The 26,257-nt window shown below is 40.5% G+C and overlaps 1 protein-coding gene, 1 long non-coding RNA gene, 1 other non-coding gene and 1 pseudogene across 4 annotated transcripts in view; all 4 read right to left on the reverse strand.

Moving 5' to 3' along the window:
- EFNA5 (ephrin A5) overlaps nt 1-17,188 on the reverse strand; it is a 283,524-nt gene extending 266,336 nt beyond the window's left edge. The window contains exon 1 of one of the 2 annotated variants that reach the window (XM_019940791.3): nt 13,371-17,188. In XM_019940791.3, the coding sequence (XP_019796350.1) occupies nt 13,371-13,495 (125 nt within the window). In that variant the 5' untranslated portion in view covers nt 13,496-17,188. The remainder of the gene's footprint in view (nt 1-13,370) is intronic. The other variant, XM_019940789.3, reaches the window with a different exon arrangement.
- LOC141278305 (uncharacterized) lies at nt 4,716-8,440 on the reverse strand. Its single transcript, XR_012330802.1, has 2 exons — nt 7,496-8,440; nt 4,716-6,055 (listed from the first exon to the last, which is right to left on the reverse strand). It is a non-coding gene; the product is annotated as an uncharacterized lncRNA (long non-coding RNA).
- Nucleotides 17,189-17,209: 21 nt separating the features above from the next.
- Nucleotides 17,210-17,359, reverse strand: LOC117312007 (small nucleolar RNA SNORA62/SNORA6 family). The gene has a single exon (XR_004526186.1). It is a non-coding gene; the product is annotated as a small nucleolar RNA SNORA62/SNORA6 family (small nucleolar RNA).
- Nucleotides 17,360-22,003: 4,644 nt separating this feature from the next.
- Nucleotides 22,004-25,982, reverse strand: LOC101320713 (PR domain zinc finger protein 14 pseudogene; annotated as a pseudogene).
- Nucleotides 25,983-26,257: the final 275 nt, after the last annotated feature.

Here is a 26,257-nt window from a genome sequence, read left to right on the forward strand (position 1 = left end):
TAAAAAATGGAGGGGTAAAACAATAATTAGAACTATTGAGTATCTTCTGCTTTATCTAAACATGGCAATGACCACAAATCTTAGGTATATTAACTCCATTTTGAACAAAGCCATTCCTTGGAGATATGCAAGTGACTTCATTTTAATCAATAAAGATATCCTATTTCTAAATTTAATAATCTTCTAAGCATACTTCATTTTTAGGAATCACTGAAGTTCACACATAGTCACAGAAGATTCTCGAATTTCTTTATCTATGAGAATCATAAAACTAGAAACTCTAAGTGGGTGTCACCTCAAAGTCACTGTCTCAGATGCTTATTTACACCATCATGAGAATAAACATAAACCTACAAAGAACAAGCAAAACAGACGTGTCTTGATTTACTATTCTTAATAATATTCATAGTTCTTATAAAAGTTACACAATATTTTAATTAAATCCATTTTGCCAAGGATCTGAAAATGAAAAGATTTGCTTCTGTTTGATAATTAACTGTAGAAAAGTATTGGTAAAATCGTTATTAAAAACAAAAGGATATTTGAATTAAGAGTGCTAACCATCCTTCCCTTCTTTTGGTTTATTTTCATATAAATATAGCTGGTCTACAGGCAAACAGTTTCATCTTCCTTTTAATAATTGTTCCATAGAGGTATATCGGTTAAGTAAGTCTACTTATGCTTTCAAAGACTTTCAAGTTCACTTAAGAAGAGTGGGAATATTGTATTTATACACAAAGAGTGAGGAACAACAAGTAAGCAGGCAGAGTAATCTGAATTTAACTAGTTCCACCCTTTACTTGTGAATGCAAGCATCACACAATTGTTTTGCAAAAGCAAATGATATATATGCTGTGAAAAAAACAGAAGCGTATTTATAGACTTTATATTACCGAGACTCTATAGAAACAAAGATTACTAAGGACACTAGGATCATGGAATTTTAGAGCAGACAGCTGTTTTCCTCCCAAGTCTCCAAGGAAGTGTAGGCTCCTAAAGTCACCCACAAGAAACCCTGCCAGTGGAAGCAGAAAAATTGTTAGTCATCTTCTGTGCCGAATGTAAGATGAACATTTGAGGTTCATTTGACCATATGGATTTCAATTGGAAAGTGTTAAAAATCTGTTTCTGAGGTGTAATTCTGGCATTGCCATAGAAAATATCTCTGGGGAGGGTTTGCAAATATATTGAGACATTTATGACAGGATCCTCCTTAAACTTTTTGGACCAAGGCAATATTTTCACTCCAGTAGATTTGTCTATAAAGAGCAAGACTTACATCAAAATCCCTGGCCTGTTACTTTTGATAGTGTTGTATTTTAATGACACATAAACCTCAATGTAAAGATCTATTTTATTTGTCTGAGATTTGGGGTAAAGTCGCAAGAAATGAAGACTACCTGGTCTTAAGACAAATAACTTGCACTCATGCAAATACTAAGCCACTTGAGAAACTGTAGAACTATACAGAAAGTTCAGGGCAAGTACAACCAAGAGCCCTTGATAAGAAACCAGAAGTAATCTCTCTCCCCACTGATTTATCTAGAACCCAGCTGCTCCAACTGTGGTTCATGGGGCCAGCAGCATCAATACCACCTGGGAGCTCGCTAGAAATGCAGAATGTCAGACCCCGCCCCAGCTCTACTGAATTAAAATCTGTATTTCAACAAAATCCTCAGAGGACTTGTGTGCACATTAGAGTGTGAAAAGCAGTGATCTAGAAATCGCAAATTGACTGCTTCATGATGGCAGCGATGTTGTTTATATATTGTTTCCTGCAATATCTCCAGTACTAAGAACAATACCTGGCCCACAGTGGACACTCGATAAATATTAGCTGAATAAATCCATATGTGAACACTTCTTAGAGTATCTTCTACTTTGCACTGTGATTACGTGTATACAGTTCTTAAACGTACACAAAACTGCAAGTTCTTTAAGGGTACAGATGCTGTCTTATGCATCTCCGAATCCACTGTGTGCCTCTCAGTGTCTGCAGGTATCACTCAATATTTTATCAATTGTAACCTTTAGATATTCAATATAGGAATATATTACTTCCGTTAGATATTTATCTATAATGTTGCTTTAATGTGAAAACTTTGGAAAACTAAGTTTAAATCAACATATAATTTCTGAATTCGCCCATTTGGCTCTGGTTTTAAATACAGTAAGGAGAATTCACCCAAGAAATCGAATTAGTAATGGAAACCATTATATAGGGCCAAGTCCTGATTCTATGTGGTACCAGAGAACAAGAATGGCATGGATGATTAAAATCCAAAACTGATTCCAAACCTCTAGTTATTCAATAGCCTCCAAGTCTTTTCTTACCAAATCTCATACGAAAGCTGCTATAAGTTTCAGAAACATCATTTTTTTAGTTTTCTTTTCTTTCTCAAATCCACCTACTGAACAGTGAAATGGCCAAAGCCAACAAAGAGAAATACAGTGACAGGGAAATATACATAATAAACAAACTGAGTAATCAGTCCTCAAATAACCAGATACTAACTCAGAACTCTAAAGCGAAGGAAAGAAATAATTTGTGAAAGAGATAATTATATAGTAAATAATCAAATACATTAATAGCATAGATGTACCGGTAACAGGATCATTCCAAAATGATACTCAAAATAATGAGATATTCAGAGTCATGATTATTGCTGACTCTCTTAGGCCATATTTTAAAGGACGGATACTAAATCAGGAATACTCTCCCCAATAAAGAACTGCTTTTTTTCTATTTAATTAACTGAATTCAATTGTCCTTTATACAATTTTTTTTTTTTTGCTTCAGGGAACCCAGAGTTTTAAGTTAAGCCATCAGATGTGTCTGACCCCATACGTATATAATCATATGGAATATCCTGTATACATATACACACCCCACCATACACACACACACACACACACACACACTGTCATGTTGTTGTTTTCCCAAGAGTATAGTCGACAATAGTGATAGCAGAGTGTGTAATTAGTTTTCATTGTTCCCCTGACAGCTATAGTTCCATACAAGACCCTTTTCTTTTTAGGTGGTAACAGCTATGGAAAAAATAAACTAATAATAATAAACAGGCATTTAATTATGGGTCCTGCAACCATAGTGGGAACATTGCCAGAAAAGACTGGAACCTCTGGGACAGCAAAAACATATATTTCCAGGGGAGGGGAGAATTTTGTTCTTCAAGTATAGTAATACTTAAAATATTGATGACAGGCATATGATAGAAAAAAATTTTAATTTTTTCCCAAGTCTCTATCGAGGATAAAGTAGGTATACAATGCTACATCAATACTAAAACCAAGAATACTATTATATCTGTACTAAAATATTAATAAGAATAAAGGCATTGCTTATTAATAAGCAAAATACATAAAGAATAGCTTTATGTTTTGATACTATCAGTGAAGAATACAAAGATTCAGTTTCAATTTTGGGTTTTGCCTTGCTTTATACAGACTTAAAAAAATTAACACTTGTGATATCAAATATCTGGGTGCTATAGTCCCTGAGGCTTACTTCAATTTGTTTTATACAGTATTTAAAATAAGGCATCTCCCAAGCTGCTGTCATGGCAGACACCAGATCTGTCACTGAGGTCCTTTATCGCCTGATTAATTAGTAATTGGGAGACACATTTTGGCAGCTTTCATTTCCCTATTATTTTCTCTTGTTTGACACAAAACCCTGTCAGGAGCACCACCATTTGAACTGTACCCTTCTTAGTGCTGGGTCACTAAATTTTAATAAATGGAGTCCCTGCCAGAAAACTACAGAAATAAGCATAAAAGTTTATTGCAGCAGTAATAGTAAACAAATATATGAAGAAAATACTGAATGCCACAGTATCTAAAACATTAATGGTCTGTCTGAACCCTGGGGTTATTGGCGAGATTGCAGAGCAGAGACTAAAAGAAAGGACCTTCAACAAAACCACTGCTTTCACTTGTCTTTTAAAAAGTACATATTAGCTAAATAAAGCAGATAAATACTTGGTGCAGCAGAGCCATACATCTGAGTTTCCTCCATTATCCCAACCCGATGAATAAATCTATTGGGAGGAAAAGATTGATAGCGACTACAGGGATACAGACCCCTTCTAGAAGTCACAAAAGCACTGTCTGAGCCAAACAAAGAAACGTTTTTCATAAAACGTAAGGTGAGGAACTTAAAATTGAAGCTAAAAAGAATGAGATTTCGGAGAGCTACAAATAGCTACAGAATCAGTTTCGGGTTCTCCATCTCAAGTGTCAGTCACTTCAAAAAGTGCTGCTACGATGGTGGCTCAGGACACTTGTGTGCCACAGCAGTGGCCATGCTGTGTGGGTCAGAGGTCACAGCTTCCACATTCCGACATCTGTCTGTATTTTCTTGCCCTGAAACAATAGACGGGAACTAGGCTCATTTGCTCCCACTTTGTTTAACCTAATTGTTAAACACAAGAGATAATTTCCCCATATTTAGAATTATTTTTCCTTTTCTCCCTAATCCCATTTGACTCCATACAATTAAATACCATTAAAAATAACTTAACCAAAAGGTTAAGTCCCCTATATATTATTAAAGTTAGGCAAACGTGACAAAGCCGTATATCCCTCCGGCACCTAAGTACCAGAAAACATCAAGTATCATGCCCACCACCATCAAAATCTAGATATCAATTAGCACTACAATTATCCAACCAAAATAAGCCACGACTGCATCAAACCACAAAACTGCATTTTTAATAGGAGAAAATACTTTCATTTACTTTTATAATATGTATTTTCATAGTAAGAGGCAAGAGCTAATTGTGAATTATAGTTTCCACATACATAAATCACTAATAAAACTAGAATGGCTATTCTGACACCTTAGAAACGGGAAGAAAAAACAAAAGTATTTGTTAGTTCATTTAAAACAAAAAGGTCATTTTGAACCCTTGGTTATTTTAGTCTTCTCCATCAGTCAAAGAAAAACAGATGATGGATAGCAGAGGAAAGCGTTTTGGTACCAAAGCTGTCCACTCATACTTGGACTTTAATGAGAAGCCCATGAGATGTATATCCAATCTTAAAACATGTATTTTATTTATCTCCTTTACATTGTACTTGCAACCATCAAAAATCCTACTTCTAATGAACTGAAGCAATCTGTGACATAAGTAGTATTCAATTTGTGCCCAGTTTAATCAGACTGACTGAGTCAGGTTACTTTGAAATTAGTCTTAAGACGTTCTGTTTTTACTTCAGTACATGGGAATAATGTTCCCAGACATCGTCAAACAGACGCAGTGGCAAGAAGTGTAGTATAAATTTTTGGTAAAGTTTACTAGACCACATGTTCCTCCAAATGTATCCAGAAATACAAAACATGGTGGAAAATATAACAGTCTCAATTAGTATACTCTCATAATTTTTAAAAAACAAATATGAATTTACTTCCAAAATAATTTTCTATAAGAACCCACAAGAATGGTTTAGTAATGAGATTGTGAGAGCCTATATTCCAGGGACCAAAAAGGCTCTGGCTTCATATAACGCTTCTTAAAGCACCCCAAATGCTTCATTTTTGGAGGTAACTCTATTTTTATCCCTACCACTTACTAGAGAAAGATTCCTGCTAACGCTGTGCAATTTGGGAAAAAAAAAAAAATCAACCAACAAACAAAAAGGACTGCTTAGTACAGTAAGAAAAATGAAGTCAGGGTTTGGGGGTGGTGGTGATAATAGGGGCTACTAATATATCACTGAGAAATTAACAATAAATTATAAGCTTCAAGAGAAAACTACATTTGTAAACATGGTACAGCCCAATATTTAACATGAAAATATAATATGCCTAGGTTTAAAATATATAATTACTAAGTTAAAATACCCTCTTTTTTGTCAATTAAATACAAGAAGATAGCATTCTAGTGAGCTCACGAATAACTTAAGATAGAGCTTTAAATGTAGAGCACTGCCAAAATGATCCCAAAGTGGTTTAGTCCTTTTCTATCGTCCATATTCATTTCCGGACCATTTTCATGAAAGAAGTAAAATCGGTCTTAAAACAAGATGGCTGCTTCTAGGGGGAAAGAAAAGAAACGCTGATTTAACTGAAAGCCAAAAAACTAGCTTTTCTAAATCAAGAAACAAGAACTTTGGTATATTTTTTTCTAATCTCCAAGTATATATTCATGCACTTCCACATGCAAATTTACGGATTACTCTGTGCAGTTACTGAAAATTATTAATAGCAAAGCAATTTTTTTTAAAGTTTTGATCTTTGTGTGCTAATAAGGTGATTGCCCAATGCATATACATAGAGATGTCACAAAACCAAAATTCCCAATTGTCCTTCATATCAGAATCATGATCATCAGTCCCAAAAATCAGGTCACTTGATAAGCAGTAACAGGAATAATATTTATATCTTATATCTCTTACAGAACTCCATCATAAAATGTCCAGTGATAGATATCCTGTTACAAACAAATCAACTGTATTTGGCTTTTCAAAGGTAATACCCTAGGAACTTAGCTGTTAGACAACCTCTCCTGGAACTGCACTTTGATGACCTTCCCTGAAGCAAATGGCAGATTAACTCTGTGACATACACATAAAAACTAAAAACATTTTCCTCCATTTTGAAATAAGTTTTTAATAGATTTTTTTAAAAAAAATCACTCAAAACTATTTTTATTTCTCACTTGAGGGGAAAATAAGACCTGACAGTAACATTTTCTTCAACCTGTCAACTGTCAATTGCATGAAGAATGTTTCTCAAGATGACAAAGGTTTATTTTTCCTTATTGAAAATGATAGAATTCTACCTGAATGAAAGCTGAGCTAACCATCACTGTAGTACACTACCGTCTCCCAGCAACCAGCTAACTCAAGGAGAAGTTTTCACTGTTTTAAAATAATGGTTTTATTGAAATCTATGGCTCACTGTTTGAATACTATATTCAAAAGCCTAAAAATAAAGAGTTTCCATCTACACAGATTTCAGATTAGAAAACAGTGTAGAGACTTCAGTAGTTCACAATAAACCCTTCAGAGTACAATAAGGAGTATAGATTATCAAGAATAGTAAAATAGAAGGAAAAAATTTTTGTTTATGCTCAAAACTAGGCATAATAGTTGTGATACAGAAAAACCTGCATTACTACTTTTTACTTTTAAACTAAGTTCTTCTATGTCATTATGCTGCCTTGTTTGTAACAGACAATTTTGAAAACATGAATACAGGCAAAATCCAGAGGAAAAAGGTCTCCTGGTAGTGAGTAATATCCCATTCAGAAACACTGGAAGTTCAAATTAATCACAAGAAACTTTTCCACAAAACAGCTCAGGGTATAGGTTGAGAAGCAGACTAAAATATAAATCTAATAATATAAATCAGGCCCTTAAAAGAGACAATAATTTATTGATGTTTAGCTGTCTAAGACCACCATCATAAGACAAATTACTAAAAGTGAATATTAATATCTCATTTCTTACACTCCTCTTTGAGGTTTTATACCTGAATATGAAGGCATTATCTGTCACAAATGAGGAGAGGCAATTTTTTCTCGGTTTGGAAGACTAGTCCTGACTGAGCATCCTGGGTAAGTGGCCAGAACTTCCTCACTGTGCTTAGAGACATACAAGCTTCCTTTTCAACAAAGACATTCTAATCAGGGCTGCTGTTTTAACAGTTTGTATACTGTTTCTGAAAAGAAAATTGATTATATGGCATCAGTTAACATAGAGTGGTTCATTATCTAAAATAAAATATCATAGCTTTTTAAATTCTCATTACTGCTGGAAGTTATTCAAAACCAACACAAAAAATGAAGAGGGCTGAGGGGTATCTTTTTTCAAAAACTATTAATCAAATGATATATATTGGACAAAGAAAAAAACTAAACAATAAACCAAATGTTACCCTCACATAAAATTCTGTTCTTAACATATTCTTATGTTTTGTTCATTTTCTATTTCAATGTTTTGTCTTCCTCAAAGGTACATTCTTTTGGCATATACTTCTAAGTTTGCAAAGGCCAGGACTCCTGAAGGACTAATTGTATTCATTAATTTTCTTGGCCCAGCATGAAGCTGGTAGCTTGCTTGGTTCATAGCAACAGGGGAGAAAAGAAGACGCTCATCTTTATCTGTCCCATCCAACAGGAAATCAGGCCAGTGGACAGAATGCAATGAAATGCCTCTTCAGAGGCATCTTACAAGATTAAATGGCAAGAAATTCACAAGGCTAATTTGCCCCCAAATAACTAAGTGCTCCCTCCAAATCTGATCCTCAGTCTTCAAAGGTGGAAGCCTCTAGAGCTATTGATCATCAGTCAGAACACATATGGCAACAAGATATTCGTTCAGTGAGCCAATGGCTTAGTTAATACCACTAAAATCAACGAACAGGGAGTAATGAACTACTGAAGGCTCTCTCTGATTCTTTTAATCATGAAGAGTATATTGACCTTGGTCTCACACTGAACAGCCAAGCGTGCCTCAAACAGCACTGATGTTCCAGTCACCTAAGAAAAAGACAGTTGACTATTTCTGATAGCTTATTACGAATACATAACATAATGTATGAAATCAATGGAACATAACATCTCAATGGCTTATTTTGCTTTCAAACTTCTATGGAAAACTGGCCAAAAATAAGAAGCACACTTTTCTTCTACAAATTTCTAGATTAAACAAAGGGTAAGAGGGGGAAAATTCACTTCAGGTCTCCTACAAATGGATAAGGGTAAAAACACTTCAGGTTTCCTACAGTGGATATAAATTTTCATCACTTTGTTTTTAAAGCAGATGTTTATTTTTATTTTTAAAGCAGATGTTTATAAAATTCTGATATAAATATCAAAATAACAAAATTATCCCATTACATCTAATAAAATGATACATTACACTAAGGTTCAGAGTTAATAAAGTTAAAAGATTCTAAGTAATGTCTTTTACTTGAAGAACTTTTGTTTCTAACATATGAAGTATTATTTAAAACACTTAAAACTTCAAAAATAAAGTTATCAGGGTTGGTGATACAACTCATTCAAAACCAAGATCAACTTTCCATCTTTCCTCAAAACAAATTCCTAGATTTAGACCAAACTGATTTCATTTGTCAGTGGGAAAGGCACAGTACTGGTATACTGGTATATATATATATATATATAACACTGGAAGCTCAGATTTTTTTTAATGAAACAAGTGAATTTTGAAAGAGAAAAAATATGCAAGGGCTATATGATCAGGGAAAAATGTTACTACTCTCTACTTAGTCACATACATACCACCTATACTGCCTGAAAGATTTGGGAGTGTTGACCTAGAATTCACATCACTTTCACAACTCAAGATTACATGTTTGCAAAACTAAATGGTGTCAATTACCTGCTACTCTAACATGAAATGTTTAATTTACAAGTCCAAAGAAAACATATGGTTAGGCTGAAATTTAGAAAATCCCAGATGAATTATAGGGATATCGTTTCCCATAAGAGAATAACATTTTAAATTGGTGATTCTTAAACCTTAACAGAAGCAAAGTACTAAGTGAAGAAAATCGGTACTCTTAAAGTATGCTGGTTGTATGTGCCACTGTATTATTTTACTATTCCATCTATTAATGCCAACCAGTAGGAGACATGTTTAATTATCCCAGCATCATTTTGGCAAGTGGTCAAATGAATCCAAGAACTTTTCAACATACACAGCATTTGAAAGAATATTATCTTTGGAAGCACCAAACTGTTTATAGCATGTTTCAAATTAAGCGGCATACTCTTAATATTGAGTCACCTCTACCTTTATAAACGTAGCTACTAAGGGAGAATGTAAAGGAAGTTTTATTATTGAAAGTCTTTTTTAAAGTTACTTAAAAGCTTTTTCCATTATTAAAGAAATTAGACACAAATATTCTATCCATAGTTATAATCTCCTTGACTTGGATCTTCATTACTCAAACTTACTTAGTAACAGGCCGGTTCGGAATTGAGCATAACATTAAAAGGATCTTTCTATTACTCTCACGATTTAGGTGAAACTCATACAACTTTTCAAACGTTTAAAATATGAAATGTGCATTTACAAAAATGTTATCATATATTTTTATTCAGACTGTTAGGTCTCAGTTGCTATTTCAGAGATCTGTAGCAAGTCAATACATAAAATCAATGTGGTCCACTGCCCAATAAATACTGCCAATTAAAAAGTTATCAGCATTTAAAAATTCAACATCTATTTCCCAGAAGTGAATGCTTGGGAAGACAGATTCTAACAGCAAAACCATCTGACAGCAAATACATTTTACATTTTTTTCCTCTGTGAACTTAGATCTATGGACGCTTCTGTTATCAAAGCAGTCAGTAATGAAACCCAATGCAGCTGATAAACTCCTATGACTACACAAGTTACAAAATAAGAAATTTAAATCCTGTGATCAAGATGTAATACTTAATTTTAATTTTATCTAAACATAATTTCAAATGAAGTCCATTAGTATAAGCTAAAATATATTTACTTCATTTTGCCACAATATCCATTTATTATCAGCTTAACGTGTCCGCTGAACTCTTCTTCTAAGAGAAAAATCTTTAAAGTCTCTTTAAGTTGCAATTAAAGTTTTCTACTTTTTTCCACAAGACTGAAGTCTCCTGATAATATTATTAATTTAGCAAAATCTTAAAAGATAGGATTTATGTCAAACCAAAAAGCATGGTTAGCTTACTTTACAAAATGATGGCATAGATGAAAAGAAAATGTAAAACATTAAAAGTTTAAAATTTAGTAGACCCCTGCAAATTTTCTAAAATATTTTTTCACTATCTTTTGTGATAAACTTATTTCTAAATTACTTATTTTGCATTTGGCTCCTTTTAAATACATCCAAGCTGACTTTTCTTCATTCATCAGAAAAGCACCGTCTTATTCCACATTTCTAAGATAAATCTGCCTACCAGTATCTAGTTTTAAAATTATATTATTTTTTAAAGTAAGTTTTACTGTGATAACATATGAAGATAAACACAAATCCCTAAAAATACTAAAGTTAGAGCTGAATCTTTTTTTGGGGGTGTGGGTTGCATGATTCTTTCTTTTGAACATTATCAAATTGATAATGATCAGAGAAGTATTTCCACAAACTTCAAATTAAAACACTGACTTGAGAATACTCTTGGTATTTTAAAATTCTACAGGTTAACTTTGGGCAGGTTCAAACACACCATGGCATCCTGAGCAGAAGAGTTTTCCGCAGGCAGGGCAGATCTATTAGAAAACATGACCTGTGACAAAAATCAGTGTGCTAATCTCAAACCAAACAACAGTATCAAAAGCATAAAACAGAGATAACCTAAGATAAAATGTCCTCAAACTAACTCAGACTAGTTTGACAGGTTAAGAAGGAGGGGGTAAGAGTGGGGATGTTGCTGATTCTTTCTGTTTTAACCCAGGATGACTGGAACACCCAAGTACCCAAATAAATTAATACCATGAGAAAAAGATTACACTGTGAAGTTTGGAGTGGGAAACAAAAGACAAGCAAGAGTAAAATGTCCCAAATTCAACTAACCAATTTCACTGTTGTTTTATTTGATAAGGCACTAAAGTTTAAAATATAAATTCCTCTGTTTCGAATATGCTGTCTAATAAAGCCCAAAGGGGAATAAAACCAACCAACATAATGAGACTTGCTTTTAACGCCATCACAACTGGAAAGCTTGCTCTATTTGTCTTGTCAGCTTTAATAAAAGGCATCTCCTCTGGCAGGATGGCTTCTCTTTCTCTTTTCCTAATAGCGGTAAGTGGCATGTCAAAGAAGAAATAGCTTCCCATCCCACACCCACCTTCAGGAGACTTTTTAAACCAAACTTTGAAGGATGTCTCCACTTGGCCCAAGCGATTCAATCAGGACTTGGGCTACCTGGGTGTGACTATCTTTCCTGAGGTAGCGGGGTGGGGGTGGGGGGGACTCTATCCCCGTTCGGCAACCGGTGTACGGCTCGTAGGGAAATCTGCTCATCTTCAACTGAGAGAACATTACTTCAAGCGGGGGAATCCCTCCTGTGCCAGCATAACAAAGGAAGGCGGGAGGCCGGCGGAGAGGGCCACCGGGAGGTAGGAAAAACTAGAGGCGCCCACCAGCCCCCTCTCCCCAAGCGCGCTGGGTGCGCAGCAACCAAACTCTTCCCTTGGCCTCCGCGTTTCTTCTCCCAACTTCCACGCCAGCCCAGGGAAAAACCTGGGATTTTAGGTATAATCGATGCTATTTCCCTTCTCCTCGGCGGGCACCGAGACCAGCCCACAGCTGGAAGCTGGAAGCTGGAAGCTGTCCTCGGTCCCAGAAAGGCAGAGCAATATGGGCCCAGCGGGGCCGACTGCTGCCGGGGAGAAAGTAGGGCTTGGACCTGCTCTGGATCGGGAGGGGTCCGCCCGGCACTCTGGACAACCCCACCCCTACCCCTCTTCCAGGGTCCGTGAACAAGCCAGGGTCCAGCAGGAGCGCTAGGGCGGCCCCGGGCGCCCGTCTCTAGGTTCCCGCGTACTCGGCTGGCTTCGGAAGCGCCCGAAAAACGTTTCCAGGTAACCGCGCGTTTTCCTCCGGCTGCACACTGCCAGGCTTCGGACGAAGGGCTCCCACCTCCCGGTTCGGCCAACTCCAGCAGCTAGCTCCGCAAGCATGACGTAACCCGGCATTAGATCAAACTTTCTGGCACCTTGAGCCCACCGGGAGGTGGAGGAGGTGGGAGAAGCCTCTCTACTGCCAAGAGAGCCGGGACCAGACTGACTTAGTGGTCGGATGATTTCCTCGTAGTTAAGGAGGAAAATATAAACCTAAAGCTTCCGCTTCCCAGCCCCCCACACTTCCCCCAGCCAGTGCGCTTTCTGAGCGCACCGGGGAAAAGGGAAGGAAAAAATTTAAAAAGAAAACAAACAAACAAAAAAACACTTTGGGGATGTTTAGCGGGTTCCCTCCACAGTCCCTGCGCAGCCACGCTCCAAGAGGGAGCTCCTGGCGGCTTGCACCCGGGGCTCCCCGTGCCCAAGCCCCGCGCCTGGCTCGGGATGCTGGCCAGCCTGCCCGGGTGGGAAGCGAAGTCTCCACTCCCGGGCTCCCGCCTTTTCCGAGTCTCCCCGGGCTTTGCAGAAGCATCGGGTCTGGGCAGCCCCGGGGACGCCCAGGGGCGCTCAGGCTCCCTGCCGCACCTCAACAATGAGAGGCACGAAGTGAGCGTTTCCCGCGGGCGCCTCGAAAGCCATCCGCGCCCGAGCGACGCAGACTCTGAGAGTGCGCGCCGCTGTCGGCCGATGCGCGCGGATCTCCGGCGCCGCCGCTCCTTCCGCAGGGCCCCGAGGCCCGGGTAGCCCCGGCTCTCCGCCCCCCATTGCCTTACCTGGGGTTGCTGCTGTTCCAGTAGACGGCGTAGCGGTCGGCGACGGCCTTGGAGCCAGGGTCCTGGCTGAACACACACGTCCAGAGCACAAGAAACATCAGCGTCAACATCTCCACGTGCAACATCACGCCTGGCCAGCGGCGGAGCCGCCGACGCGCCACTCCGGGGAGAGATCAGGGATCCGGAGGGAGGGAGGGAGGGAGGAAGAAGGGGCGAGAGAGAGCGGGAGCCAAATAAATATGAATAAATAAAAATGAAGAGGGGCGAGAAAAGAAAGAGGCGCACACCAAGCTGAGGAGGGGGAGGAGAGACAGAAATAAAGGTGGAGGAGTGGGGGGAATAAAGGCAAACTCGCACCCCCACTGGAGGGCTCAGGAGAAAAAAAGGAATCACAAGATGGAGAGAAGCGTGCGTGTGTGTGTGTGGTGGCGGCGGCGAGGGCGGGGGAAGGGGTGCCAAGCTGTGTCTCGGGCGGCGGCGGCAGGCCGGTCACCCCGGGAGAAGGAGGTGCGCGCCGGGCCGGGCGGCGGCAGCGCGGGTTGGGGCAGGCGGCGGCGCACGCTGCACAGTCACCGGGAGTTGCGCGCCACGGCCGCGGGGAGACATACACCGGCCCGCCGGGCCCGGCTCAGCGTCGGCGCCGCGGGGTGCGCACGGCTCCGCCGCCGCCCAGGGCCCTCGCACTGCGCCCCGCTTCGCTCCAAGTTACTTTGGCGGCCTGTAGGAAACTGCAGGAAGAGGGCTCCGTGTGGATGGGGGGGCTTCCCGCCTGTGGTCCTGGGAGTCTGAGGACCCCCTTCCCCCGCCTCCTCTGTGCTTTAACCCGGTAACCCCTGGAAATCTCGGAGGAGTCTCGTAGGTGCTACGGGTTCGGGGCGGTGCGCCGAGAAGGGTGGAGATCTGGAGCTAGAAACCCAGCCCCGCCGGCGTCCTGGAACTGGTTAAGCGGCAGCTAAGCGGGCGAGGAGCGGTCTTGCCTCTCAAACCTCAAAGAAAAGTTTGGCTTTTCGCGTCTTTCGGCAGGTCCCCTGTCGGAGTCGGACTGCGACGGTGGCGGGAGGCGACACCCTGGCCGCTGCCTGAGTCTCGGGGATTTCTCGCGCGTGCTTTTCTTGGCCGGAGTCGGTGCACCAGAGTGAATGGAGAGCAGAGGTCTGAACCAGCCAGCCGGGCGGAGCTGGGATGCTGAAACCTGCAGGACGATGCCAATCCAACTGTTCAGCTGGAGAGCGGGAGGGGAAACAATCACTTTCAAATGAATCCCTCCAACTCCTGGATGGGCTGATGTCAGTCTCCGATCGCCTTCCGGGAGCAAGAATGAGCCCCCAGACGCGGTGCCAAGAGCCCTGGGTGAGCTCTCAGAAGTGTCCCTGCGACTCCGACTGGTCCGACCCCAAGCCCGGCAACTTGTAGAGAGGCATCAATCAGTTTGAAATGCGAAAGGAGAAAAAAAAAAAAAGAAAGAGCGCACGAGAGCGTGTGGCACCTCCCCGATGACTACATCAGAAAACCTTCCCGATCCTCCCGCAGCTGCTCCTCTTTCCCTCCTTGGGCACAGCAGCAACAAGAGGTGAAAACCACCGACAGAATCCCAAAACCTTTACCAGGCGGGAAAATAAACTTGAGTGCAGCAGCAGCACGAGCAGCCCAGGAGGGATTGAAACGACTGGCGAGAAGTGGAAAGGGGTAAAAGTCAGTTTTGCAAAAGAGAAAAAAAAGAGAGAGAGAAAAAATGCTTTATGGGAAAAATTTCCTCGGGCACGCCCCCTCGTTAATGACCTGCGTGTAAAGCCGACAGCAGCGGCAACCCAGCAGCAGCAGCAGCAGCAGCAGCAGCAGCAGCCGCCGCCGCAGCCGTACCGGAGCGCGAGGCCGCGCGCGTGAACGTGGACGTGGGCGGCGCGGGGGTGGGGTGGGCGTGGAGCGCAGGGCGCGGGGTCGGCGGGCGGCGCAAGCGCCGGTGTGAGCTCCGGACCGAGAGGGGGAGGCGCCGCCAGCCCGAGCCTAGCCAGCGCTGCTGCTGCCGCCGAGGCCCGGGTCATGTGGGCTGCTTTTTTTTTTTTTTTTTCCTCGCAGTTTACTTGGAAAGGGGTGGGGGGTGGCTGGAGCAGCCAGTCAGGGAAAGGCCTGCTGTTTGCTTACAGATCGGGTTTTTTTTTCCTCTTTACTCCAACCGGATTGGTCTGCTCCACGAGAAAGAGGCGTTTTCCTAATCTCCTCCCTTCCCCACGCCTCCTAACCCCCCTCCCGGGCCCCACCTTCCAGAAACCTGACTAATTGAATTACTGGGAGTGCTGAGGCGCCCTCTCCTCCGCCCGAACCCGGCAGCCGCGTGTAACCCTTTGGATGCTGAATTCCGTCTGGCCTGAGGAATGATTTGACATCTTTTTAGCTGAGGGTAGGGTCTTTCAGTTACAAAGGAACCGGTTCCCACCCTGTAGCCGGAGAGCCGAAATCTGTCTCCGGGGCCCCTCAAGTGACACGCAGTGCCAGCAGCCGGCTGGCAGGCAACGACAGTGACTACGTGTTTTTGGAAATCTCTGTCCTGTTCTTCACTAGGCGCATTGCCCCGCGCCGGGATATCTGAAAACCTGAGCATCTCTCATGTGCCTTTCAACTCCCCTCTTCCTACCAGGGATTTAAAGGTTCATGAGCAGGAAGCAAGACTTTTCTTTAAAGTGATGCTTTGAAAACACATTTTGTTTTTAGATCGAGAAAATCACAGGGTAAAGTGATTACAATTCAGTGCGAATCTTCGGCAGGGAGGAAATGAATGCGGCAGGGGAGCCCACCCGAAATACCGTACACCTTTTCTATTTCAACTCCGAGGTTGGTTCACTGCCCACTCCCCAAAGGATAAATGCTTTGAACGAACCCGGTGGGGGAAGAAATGGAGGTCAGGGAAGGAATTCCTTTATTATTGGAAAAGGCCTTGCGTTCCCGGGTTTCTAGAGCAGGTTGCAGTGCCTCGGGCCCTCGGCCGCCACCGTCGCGCGATCACCTGACAGCGAGGCGGTCCTCGCGCCTCGGGACGTGCGCCGGTGTCCTCCAGCGCCCGGGAAGCTAGCCAGGCGCCCGGCGCTGCGGGGCTACACACTCTCGAGATTCGCCCTCGTGGGGTTCCGCGGGCTGGGGCCTGAGTGGTATTAGTCTCTCTAACTCTCTAGGGAATTTGCTGCGTCAGCAAGAAGGGCTAATCCCAAGAAAGAAAACAGCGTACTTTTGCTCCCAAACCTGCCTGTTCTTCCCTTTACTTATTAGCCCAATAAAATCAAAGATCACGTTCTTCCTCCTGCGCTTTCCAGTCCTCGAGCTCTAGATTTCCAGGCGCTTCGGAGCTGTTTGGAAGCGTCCAGACGCCCTCCAGTGGTTGGCCTGCAGTCCGCACCCAGCGGGGCTATTACCTGTAGTTCAGCCGGGATTGAGTTTGATGGAGAATCTGGGGTCGTGAACAATACCGATTTGAGAGGAAAGGAACAGTCCATATCGGCATGGGATTACCTGGATGTCACGGGCTCTTGCCTAGAAGTTGAGTAGTTTCTCAATTACAGAAATTTTTCCTATCTGCAGAGACCTGAAATTGTCCTAGAAAAGTAACTCTTCCGTTTTGTGAGTAGATATAAATTGCAATCTGTGTAATTATAGATTGCACTACAGGCCACCCTAACAAACCAAACACCTTCCTAAATTAAGAAATGTAAATTCAGAATACTAATACAAATTCTTCTCTACCATCTGTATATTTCACAAAATTCCAACAGTGAGAAGTCGGAAAACTTAAGCTAGAGAACTGAAGGATAAGCTTTAATTTTTTTTTTTTTTTTTTTTTTTTTTTTTACATTTGTAGCAAGTATTACTATCAAACTCCACTCATTGGGCCAGAGACCCTTGCGATGTTAGCGAAAAACTTGCCCCTCATGTAGCACACTACCTATACTTGTGAGTTCATCGGCCAGGGGCCTCAACTCCAAGCTCTAACAATGTGCCGTAAGCTTTAATTTTTTAAATCAAATTTTCACTTAAAGCGTTATCTGATTCCCCCCCCCCCAGTTTTGCTGATGTTCAAGTTCTTGGTCTATTTTAGGGTGCACTTTTTTTTTCTGTTGTAGGAAGGATGCATTTCTTCCCTCAGTCTTTCTGATGGTAGCTCTAATAGGTGCTCCTACGACAGACAGTTTTGCAGGAAATGTTCTGGACCCTTTTAAGGGATATATGTATCTTTAGGAAGATGAGAATTCATGACTCCTATCTTGGGGAAAATGCTGATTCTCATCGGAGAGACTTTTTAGTCAGGGAAATATCAGGTATCAGGGAGTTAGCAAGCTGGCTTCCTGTGGCATCAAAGCCAAAAGGAGTGAAGAAAAAGAAATCATATCCACTGATTTCCTATTTAAAACACATACTGTAAGCAAATGTGAAAAATCAATATATCAAAAGAATATGGATGTTCTGATATTTTAAATATTTCCTATTTGTTTTAAAGTCTGGATAGTCGCATTTTAAGCAGAAAAAGAAAATCATACATGATGGTTTTCCTTAAAATGATTCAGGGAGCTGGAATAAAACGCATTGGAATTTGCAACTGTTCAGAACATAATTCAAATGTCTAGGAGAAATAATTCATAAACTTAAATCAAATGCCTCCTTCTGGGATTATATACCTAAGTAATTATTGATATTGGAGTAACTAAGCAGCAATATGACAGATACACACTTAGATAAAGTTTGAAGAGAGGTATTATTAAATATACGTACCATTAGATAATGTGGTTTTGTCTCCTCAGGAAAATATTGAAGTGATTTGAATTTGCACAAATCAGCATTATAGAAAATAATTATGATTAGCCCAGTGTCACAGAGGCAATGACTCTAAAGTTGGCCATTTAAAGGATAAGTAGCGTTTTGCCAAGTTCAGAAGGAGGTTCCAGTATGTCAGAGAGAAAACAGCAAGAAGCTAAATCATGGAGGAATAAAGGTGCAGGGAGTGTTCAAATGCTTTGAGTTCAACAACATTGAAAGAGGGTTGTAGGGAGCTGAGACCTGAAAAGTTGGTTGGAAATGGACTGTAAAAGGGCTTGGCTATATTCTAAATATATTTGGATTTAAAGCTACCGGTAACCGAGTACACTGGTGGTTTTAAAACAAATGACACTGAAAAAATGACACTGAAGCAATGCTTCAAATTAAAATACAGATAGGGATTTATCTTTCTAGTTATTTGTTTATGTATTATTTTTTGGCCTTGAACTATCTAGGTGGGTGTTCTAACCTTGCCTATGAGTTAGAATCACCTTGAGAGCTTTTTAAAAAAGAACGTGCCAAGGCCCCACTCCCTGTTTTAGGTTAGGGGCCGGGATTTTGGATCTGTAATTTTTAAAAGCTCTCCAGGGAATTCTAATTAGCATAGAGAATAGAGAATCACTGATCTAGGTAATTTCTTTTTACCTTAATGAGTTCAATATTTCAGGGAAAAAAAAAAAAAAGTAAGTTCTGTACTTAGGAGAAATGTCCCAGCTATCCATGAAGGCAGGAATGTTAATACTTCTAAGAACTGAATTTCATGATCCTCTCTATTAAAATGAAGTGATACTATAAAAATAATTTTCACATAGCACAAAACACAATACCATCTCCAAGACGTGGTTGCAGTGCAAAGCTTACTTTTAAATATGGATTAGTCTTCCTTTTTAGACTAGTCTGGACTTCCTTTTTGTATTAGCTGCCTCCAGATAGAAGTGGAGATCTATTGAGTCAAGTGTCCAGATAAATAAATGAAACAAGCTGGTGTATCAAACCCCACAGTCCACAGACTAAGCAACTCTTGTCTAATATAGCAGTTACATCCAGAAGAAATAATAAAGGAAATAAACTCAGGATCAAAGATTTAAAAAATGATAATTAGATGAAAAAACTTTCTAACAGGTGACTAACATAATGGTACTTAAGCTAACTCCGCTATCTATCTTCCCAGAACTTTAGAATTCATTCCAAAGGCCTAAGAACCCAGGTTCTATCACCAAACTGTCACCCAGCTATCCTGTGCACAGACTATTTGAAGTTACTTAATGAAGGCTCCTCTCTTCTTTACCCCCTTTTATAAGACCTTTCTCAGAATCTTTAGGAATAACTCTTCACTAGCTTTTCTTTCCTTACAGACCCTAGGAAATGCTCCTTTTCTATTTCTGATCTAGTTGCCTCTCCTGGGTGCAGCCTAAAAGAGGGAGGAAAAAAAACCTCTACTAAATAGAGTACCATGTCTTTACCTTCAGCTTGTGGCCTTCAAATTCCATCATGAATTTTCCACTTTTCCTCATTCTCTCTTTAATTTTCTGGCACTTCCTGGAGTTTGCTTCCCAGCATGTCTTCTCTTGAAGTCTGTGCATAAGTAGAAGCAGTTTTACAAGTTGCTGAAATATCCTTAAAGAGGCATTTTTAGAATTTCTTACTTATGAATTGCCTATGTGTTGTTTTGCTCATTTCAAAATATAGTTTAAATAAGACCTACATAGCAAACTTTTTAAACAGACAGAATTTTGAGCAGTCATTTTGATAAACAGCTAAACCAAATAATTAGGCACACATGTAAGTATGTGTTATGTTTCTCTGTATTACAAATGTGTATGTGCTTACATATAATTTCAAAAGAAGCAAACAAGAACTGGTTGATTCAATTTCCACATCACTTTTCATTAGCTAGACTTCAGTATATATACCATAGAGCTATGTGGCCAATATTCAACCATAAAGCTGATATTGGTAGGTGATATTATTCCCATGAAATATGTTTGTCTTGTCTTTTACTATTTGAACATGTATGTACTCTTACAGCTCTGTATTTCCCCTCTTCAAATTTTTAAATAAAAATTACCAAATAAAATCTATCTGCATTTTAAAAATCTAATCAATCAACTAAGTATACTATCCTAAAATGGTCTTTGTGAATTATTAAATAACATTACACTCCTTGCTTAAAGGAATACAGATTACCATGAATGCACATTACAAAATAAATAAATAAATAATAAATAAAAATTTGTCTTTATGTTTTATTACAATGGCAACATAGATATCTGCAGCATACCTTTATTTAAATAAAAAGAATATATGTAGACTTTTCAGAAATAAAGTTAACCTGTACTTTTTTCTCAAATATATATAAACTAATAATTAGGATACTTTTCTCCCACCAGCTACAACTACCATCATCCAAAAAGCATGTAAATTTGTGTGCTTTTGCATTTTTTACTTGTTTAGAGACACACCCCCCAAGGGGGCTAGAACATATTTAAAAATTTAATTGATGCCATTATGTACATACACATGTAGCATATTTATGAGCATATATACAGACAGAGAAAGAACTTTTTTGTTGTTGTTGTTGTGGCCTCTCCCGTTGCGGAGCACAGGCTCCTGACGCGCAGGCTCAACGGCCATGGCTCACGGGCCCAGCCGCTCCGCGGCATGTGGGATCTTCCTAGACCGGGGCACGAACCCGTATCCCCTGCATCGGCAGGCGAACTCTCAACCACTGCGCCACCAGGGAAGCCCAAGAACTTATTTTTCAATCAATATTCACCCAAGATTTTCATCAACTTCTGTGAGAATTCTATTTAAAGACGAGCAGAGGATAACCCTTAGTCAGTGAGCATGATTTCATGAAATAGGAAATGCTGTTTCTAAGCCCCTTTTTAGCATTGGCTTTACTTTTTCTCCCCAGATCTAAACTGGCTAAGCAAAATAGAATTACGGCAAACTAAGAAACTCTTTCCTCAAATTATGTGCATATTTTTTACATAAAAATCTCAGGGGATATTTTGGAGTATGGATTTTTTTTTTTTTTTGTAGTCATCTAAATAATTGTCTCAAATTTTTTCCCATTTTTCTTGGCCATGGTAGAGATGGTTTTTAAAGTATATTATTTATTTTTTAGGGAAATTGTCCTCTTACTGCAGATTTATAACTCTAGTCTGAGACTTCCAAATACCTTATGCCAACATTGTAAATTTTATTGTGATGTCATAAAGTTACAGTTAGGGTATAATTTTTTAAAGGCATTTCATTTTGTAGTTTGGAATAATAGTTATAAAGCTGGTCTCTATAGAAACCACTGCAACTTGTGATTTTAGAACATCAGATAATAATGCAGAGGATTATTGGCCAAAACTTTTTTTTTTTTTTTGGATTTTTAAAGAATTTATTCTGTTAAGAAATATAACAGGGGATGATGGCCACAGACATATTACAATTGCGGGCCCGGGGCAAATAGTAGAGAAAAAGCCTCCTTTTTTTTAAATCGCAATTAATCAAAGACTCTACTCCCAGTCCCTGAAATGAAATATAGTCCCTTTCAAGGTTGATGTTGAGTTTCCAGACCTTTAAGCACTATTAACAGCCAGCTTTCATTATTTCTAGGTGAATTCAGCAATACTCCATTCTTGTTAGAAATTGTGAAAGATGTTTCTGTGAAAGCTGTTAAAACCACAATCAAGAAATCTGGTAAATTCTGCTAATTGGTCAGTTCCATTATTCTGTTTCTCATCTCAATCTAGCTATCATTTGTTTGTAAGATACACCCATAAACAAGAAACATTAAGACAGAAATACAGAGGCACTGTCCTCAAACTCTCTGAGGGCTAGCAGTCTTCATGAAACTTCATGTGGGAGTAGAAGGCTTCTTGATCTGGGAAGGTTTTTCCACAGATGTAACAGGAACGGTGCCACGCTACTTGTGTGAGCGTCGGATATGGCTGTCGTGGGCAGCATGGGACGCAAAAGATTTGGCACGGTACTTGCATTTGAAGGACTTCTCCCCAGAGTGCTTCCTGATATGTGTGCGGAGTATACTAGAGGCAGTGAACGTCTTGGTACAATACACACAGTGGTAGAGTCTGTCTCCAGAGTGGACTCTCGTGTGTTTGTTTAGGTTGGAAGATTGAGAGAAACATTTCCCATACACAGAACACTTGTGAGGCCGATGCTTCTCACGAATGTGAAGGATCCGGATCCGGAGCCGTTCTCACTTCTCAAAGGATCGTTGCATAAAGAACAGGGAAATTTCCTGTCACCCTTGTCCACACATGGGGTGTACTTGAGATGCTTGTCTCTGTAATATTTGTAGGTAAATACTTTTCCACATCTTTCACACGTGTACCCTTCTGCAGACTCTTCCGAGGGCCCAGATGCCTGGTTCCACTGCTTTATGACCTGCAGGCTCACGGGAATGTCCAAACACTTCTCATAGCAATCTCCATACCACGCAAGGAGCTCTGGGTTCTGGGAGATCTCCCTGCAGCTTTCATAAAAGATCTGCCCTTGACATTGTACGGCAACTAAGTTCTGCTCCGTGGGGAAACAAACACAGTTGACATAGGACATCCAGTTCCCTGCACCTCGTTTTCCATCAATAAAGTGGCTCAAATGACCATCTTCAAAGAGGTCCCACATCAGGGAATTATCCCCGTACGTCCTGACTTAGCTGGTGTTGACCACTTTACCCTGAAAGGGCCCGAACCTGACTCCTTTGTTTGTGACAGGGCTACTGAAGAACACACCAAAATGTGCCACTTCACTGAATTTCGTCCGTCCGAGGCAGAGACCTTCTGGTAGCTGAAGGGAGTTGTTATCCAGAGTCTGAGGCAGAGAATCAGACCCAGAGCTGTCTATGGGGACCAGGAGGCCCGAAATTGCCTGGTGCAGGTGGGCGGAGTTCTGACGGCTGGGGATGACCCCATATAGAGCTAAGTGCAGGTCTTCCTGGGTGAAGTGGTAATGGTGAGATGCCTTCCCCTCTTGGTTCATGAGTTTGGGGCCATCCTCAGAGCGCTCTCTTTGAGAGTGCAGCAGCCGAGCGCTCCAAAACTTAAAATGAGAAACATGTTACTGAAATGACTCTTTCTAAACTCAAGTCTGGAAGGAAAATGTGCCGTTAAAATGATTACCTTTTAATCAGAGATTCTCACTCTCATTTTCCATTAGTCTACCTTTTTGGGGGCATATGATGTATACTAAATTAAATAGGGTTTATTGGTTCATCTAGATTCTGAATTACCCTCCGTTCCTATGCATTAGGAGAGTGCTTTTCTTAGCCCTTTTCCTTGAAATTCATCAGGATCTTTTATGTGGACTAGCTAGTATTCTGCGCACTTCCAATGCTTAATAAATATTACAATATAATATTAGCATAATAATAAATCATCTTAATGTATTACATGGGCTATTAAGTGAGATCCTATTCAGTTTGAGCCAAGACATCAAAAAGTTTTGTTTTCTCTATATGCATACAAAGTAATTTAAAAACTCCCTTTCCATGAAATGTCCTTGCATCCATAAGATGTCTACATATTACAGAGTGAAGTGGTGAAGTGTGTATCTTCCAGTTACGTATTTCATTGGTTCAATTTATTCCAGGGCCTGAATTTGCCATTTTAATAAGAGGAAATTTAAAATTGGGCAGACAAAAATGGAAATAGCACCATTTGTCAAGTAAATGCCCTTTTCCCAATGGCAATTCTGAACTCTTTATAAAGGATTTCCAGGCCAGCAGCTAGGTAGTGTTCCTTGCCACTAAGAAGTCCTGCTTTGTCTGTGATTGGTTATATCACACACCTAGACTAACAGCCACTGAAAACATGAGGATTTTCTTTATAGTTACAGAAACAAGAATGAAGTAAAAAATATTCTGTTAATAAAATCTCATCCTAACTGGTTGCTGTGAGGGAGGTCCTAGTTTGAAACTGCCAACAAAGCTAAAAATAAAGACATTTCCCCTTCCAAAAGTATTGTTCAAACACTATACATTTTATCTACCAATATGTGACTCAAATAGGATAAAAATGATTCAGAATCTGTGATAGATAGCACAATGGCCAAAATTTTTTCTCCCGTATGGTTTAACTTTGCAGTTAGCCCCTTGCATCAATAGACAGTCTATTTTTTCACCCCTTGAATCTGAGCTGACCTTGGACATCCTTTGGCTGAAAGGCTGTTGAGCCAATTCTGAGCCACACCTCAAGAGGCATTCAAGTTTCCACTCTTTCTCTAGGAACCCTGCCCAATGGCCATATGGACAAGTCGAAGCTAGCCTTCTGGTTGATGAGAGACACGTAGCTCATTCACCCCCATTGTCCCAGGCAATCCCCAGATGCAGAGTTAACCAGCTGACTGGCAGCGACCAGCAGATACATGAGAAATTTCCAGCTGAGACTAGAAGAGCTTCACAGCTGAGCCCAGCCTAAACTGCCCACCCAAAGAATCCTGTCCTCAATAAATGGTCCTTGTTTTGAACAACTAAATTTTGGGGTGGTTTGTTATATAGCAATACACAACAGATTCATCCATTTCTTAAATTATCGGAAATGAAATTTTGGATATTATTCACCTCAAATTAATGTTATTCTTTCATAACTTTGATTTCCATTACTGAGTTACTTGGTGCTAAATCTGTAATTGGGGAACTTCCCTGGTGGCACAGGGGTTAAGAATCCGCCTGCCAATGCAGGGGACACGGGTTCGAGCCCTGGTCTGGGGAGATCCCACATGCCACGGAGCAACTAAGCCCATGCACCACAACTACTGAGCCTGTGCTCTAGAGCCCGCGAGCCACAACTACTGAAGCCGCACGCTACAACTACTGAAGCCTGTGCGCCTAGAGCCCATGCTCCACAACAAGAGAAGTCACGGCAATGAGAAACCCATGCACCACAACTAAGAGTAGCCCCTGCTCGCCACAACTAGAGAAAGCCCACACGCAGCAATGAAGACCCAAAGCAGCCAAAAATAAATAAATTTATTTATTTAAAAAAAAACTGAAACTTTAAAATAAATAAGTAAATAAATCTGTAATTGGTGACATGGTTTTCTGAATATTTCTAATAGGAGTGTTTGTTTCTGCTACTTCATAAATTTCATAGGGAGTCTTTTTTCTTCAATAAAAACTTTACATGGAACCCTAAATGAACACAATTAACATTCAGGCCCTTCTGATCCTCTTAGCATAATGTCATTTGCTTAGAATAGCAAGCCTGAAGAGATGATTTATCCAGAGGCGATTCTTCTTCTAAAGTGGCGTCCAGCCAGAAAAAAATGAAAAGGTAAAATCAAAGGAAGCTATGTTTAGCTTCATCTCAAATCTCCACATCACTCACTACATTGATTTAACGTCATGGCACCTCCATCTTTCAGCAGGAGGATCTGGCACAAGACAGAAACTGTAGTGACCCTGTAAGGGTCATCTTGCTGTCAGCCTCAAATTACAACATCTCTGCTCTTGTCTGACAGCCATGGCAGGACTGGGGATGTACAGCCCTCTTTCCATAGGTGGAATAGATGGGTTTTCAAGGAAGTGAGATATAAAGTGAAATGTCATATATCAAGTCTTCTCTGCCTATAATTTAAAGTTCTAAAATGGGAGAAAGTTTGGTCAAGTTCCTTATACGCAATCCCCCTAAGTCTGTTTATTAACCTGAGTTTCTAATCTGTGCCACGTAGGGTGGAGTCTAATCCAGACTCAAAGTTGTCAGCATTCATCTCACTTTCTTCCTCTGCAGCAACTGAACCACTGGCCACACTTTCTTCTCGAGACTTTCTTACTCGTTGATGTTCGTTACTCCACATTTTCAGAGTTCTCGTCTTTTGTCTCCAACTAATTTCTTCTGCCTGCTTGACTATGACTCACAGCCCGGTGCCAGGCACATAGTGAACACAATACATATTTGTGGTATGAATGCCCAGCCCTTAAATATAGGTGTTTTTCTTTAGCCCTCTTTTCTTTCTTTACTGACATGATCTTTAACAATCACATTCATATTCATAGCTCTAATTATATTTTCTTTGTGGATCGGGATAAAGACCCCCATCAGTTCCCAAAATGAGAACTTCTCGCTAACAGA

The sequence above is a fragment of the Tursiops truncatus genome, chromosome 3, assembly GCF_011762595.2.
Source record: "Tursiops truncatus isolate mTurTru1 chromosome 3, mTurTru1.mat.Y, whole genome shotgun sequence".
Lineage (NCBI taxonomy): Eukaryota > Metazoa > Chordata > Mammalia > Artiodactyla > Delphinidae > Tursiops > Tursiops truncatus.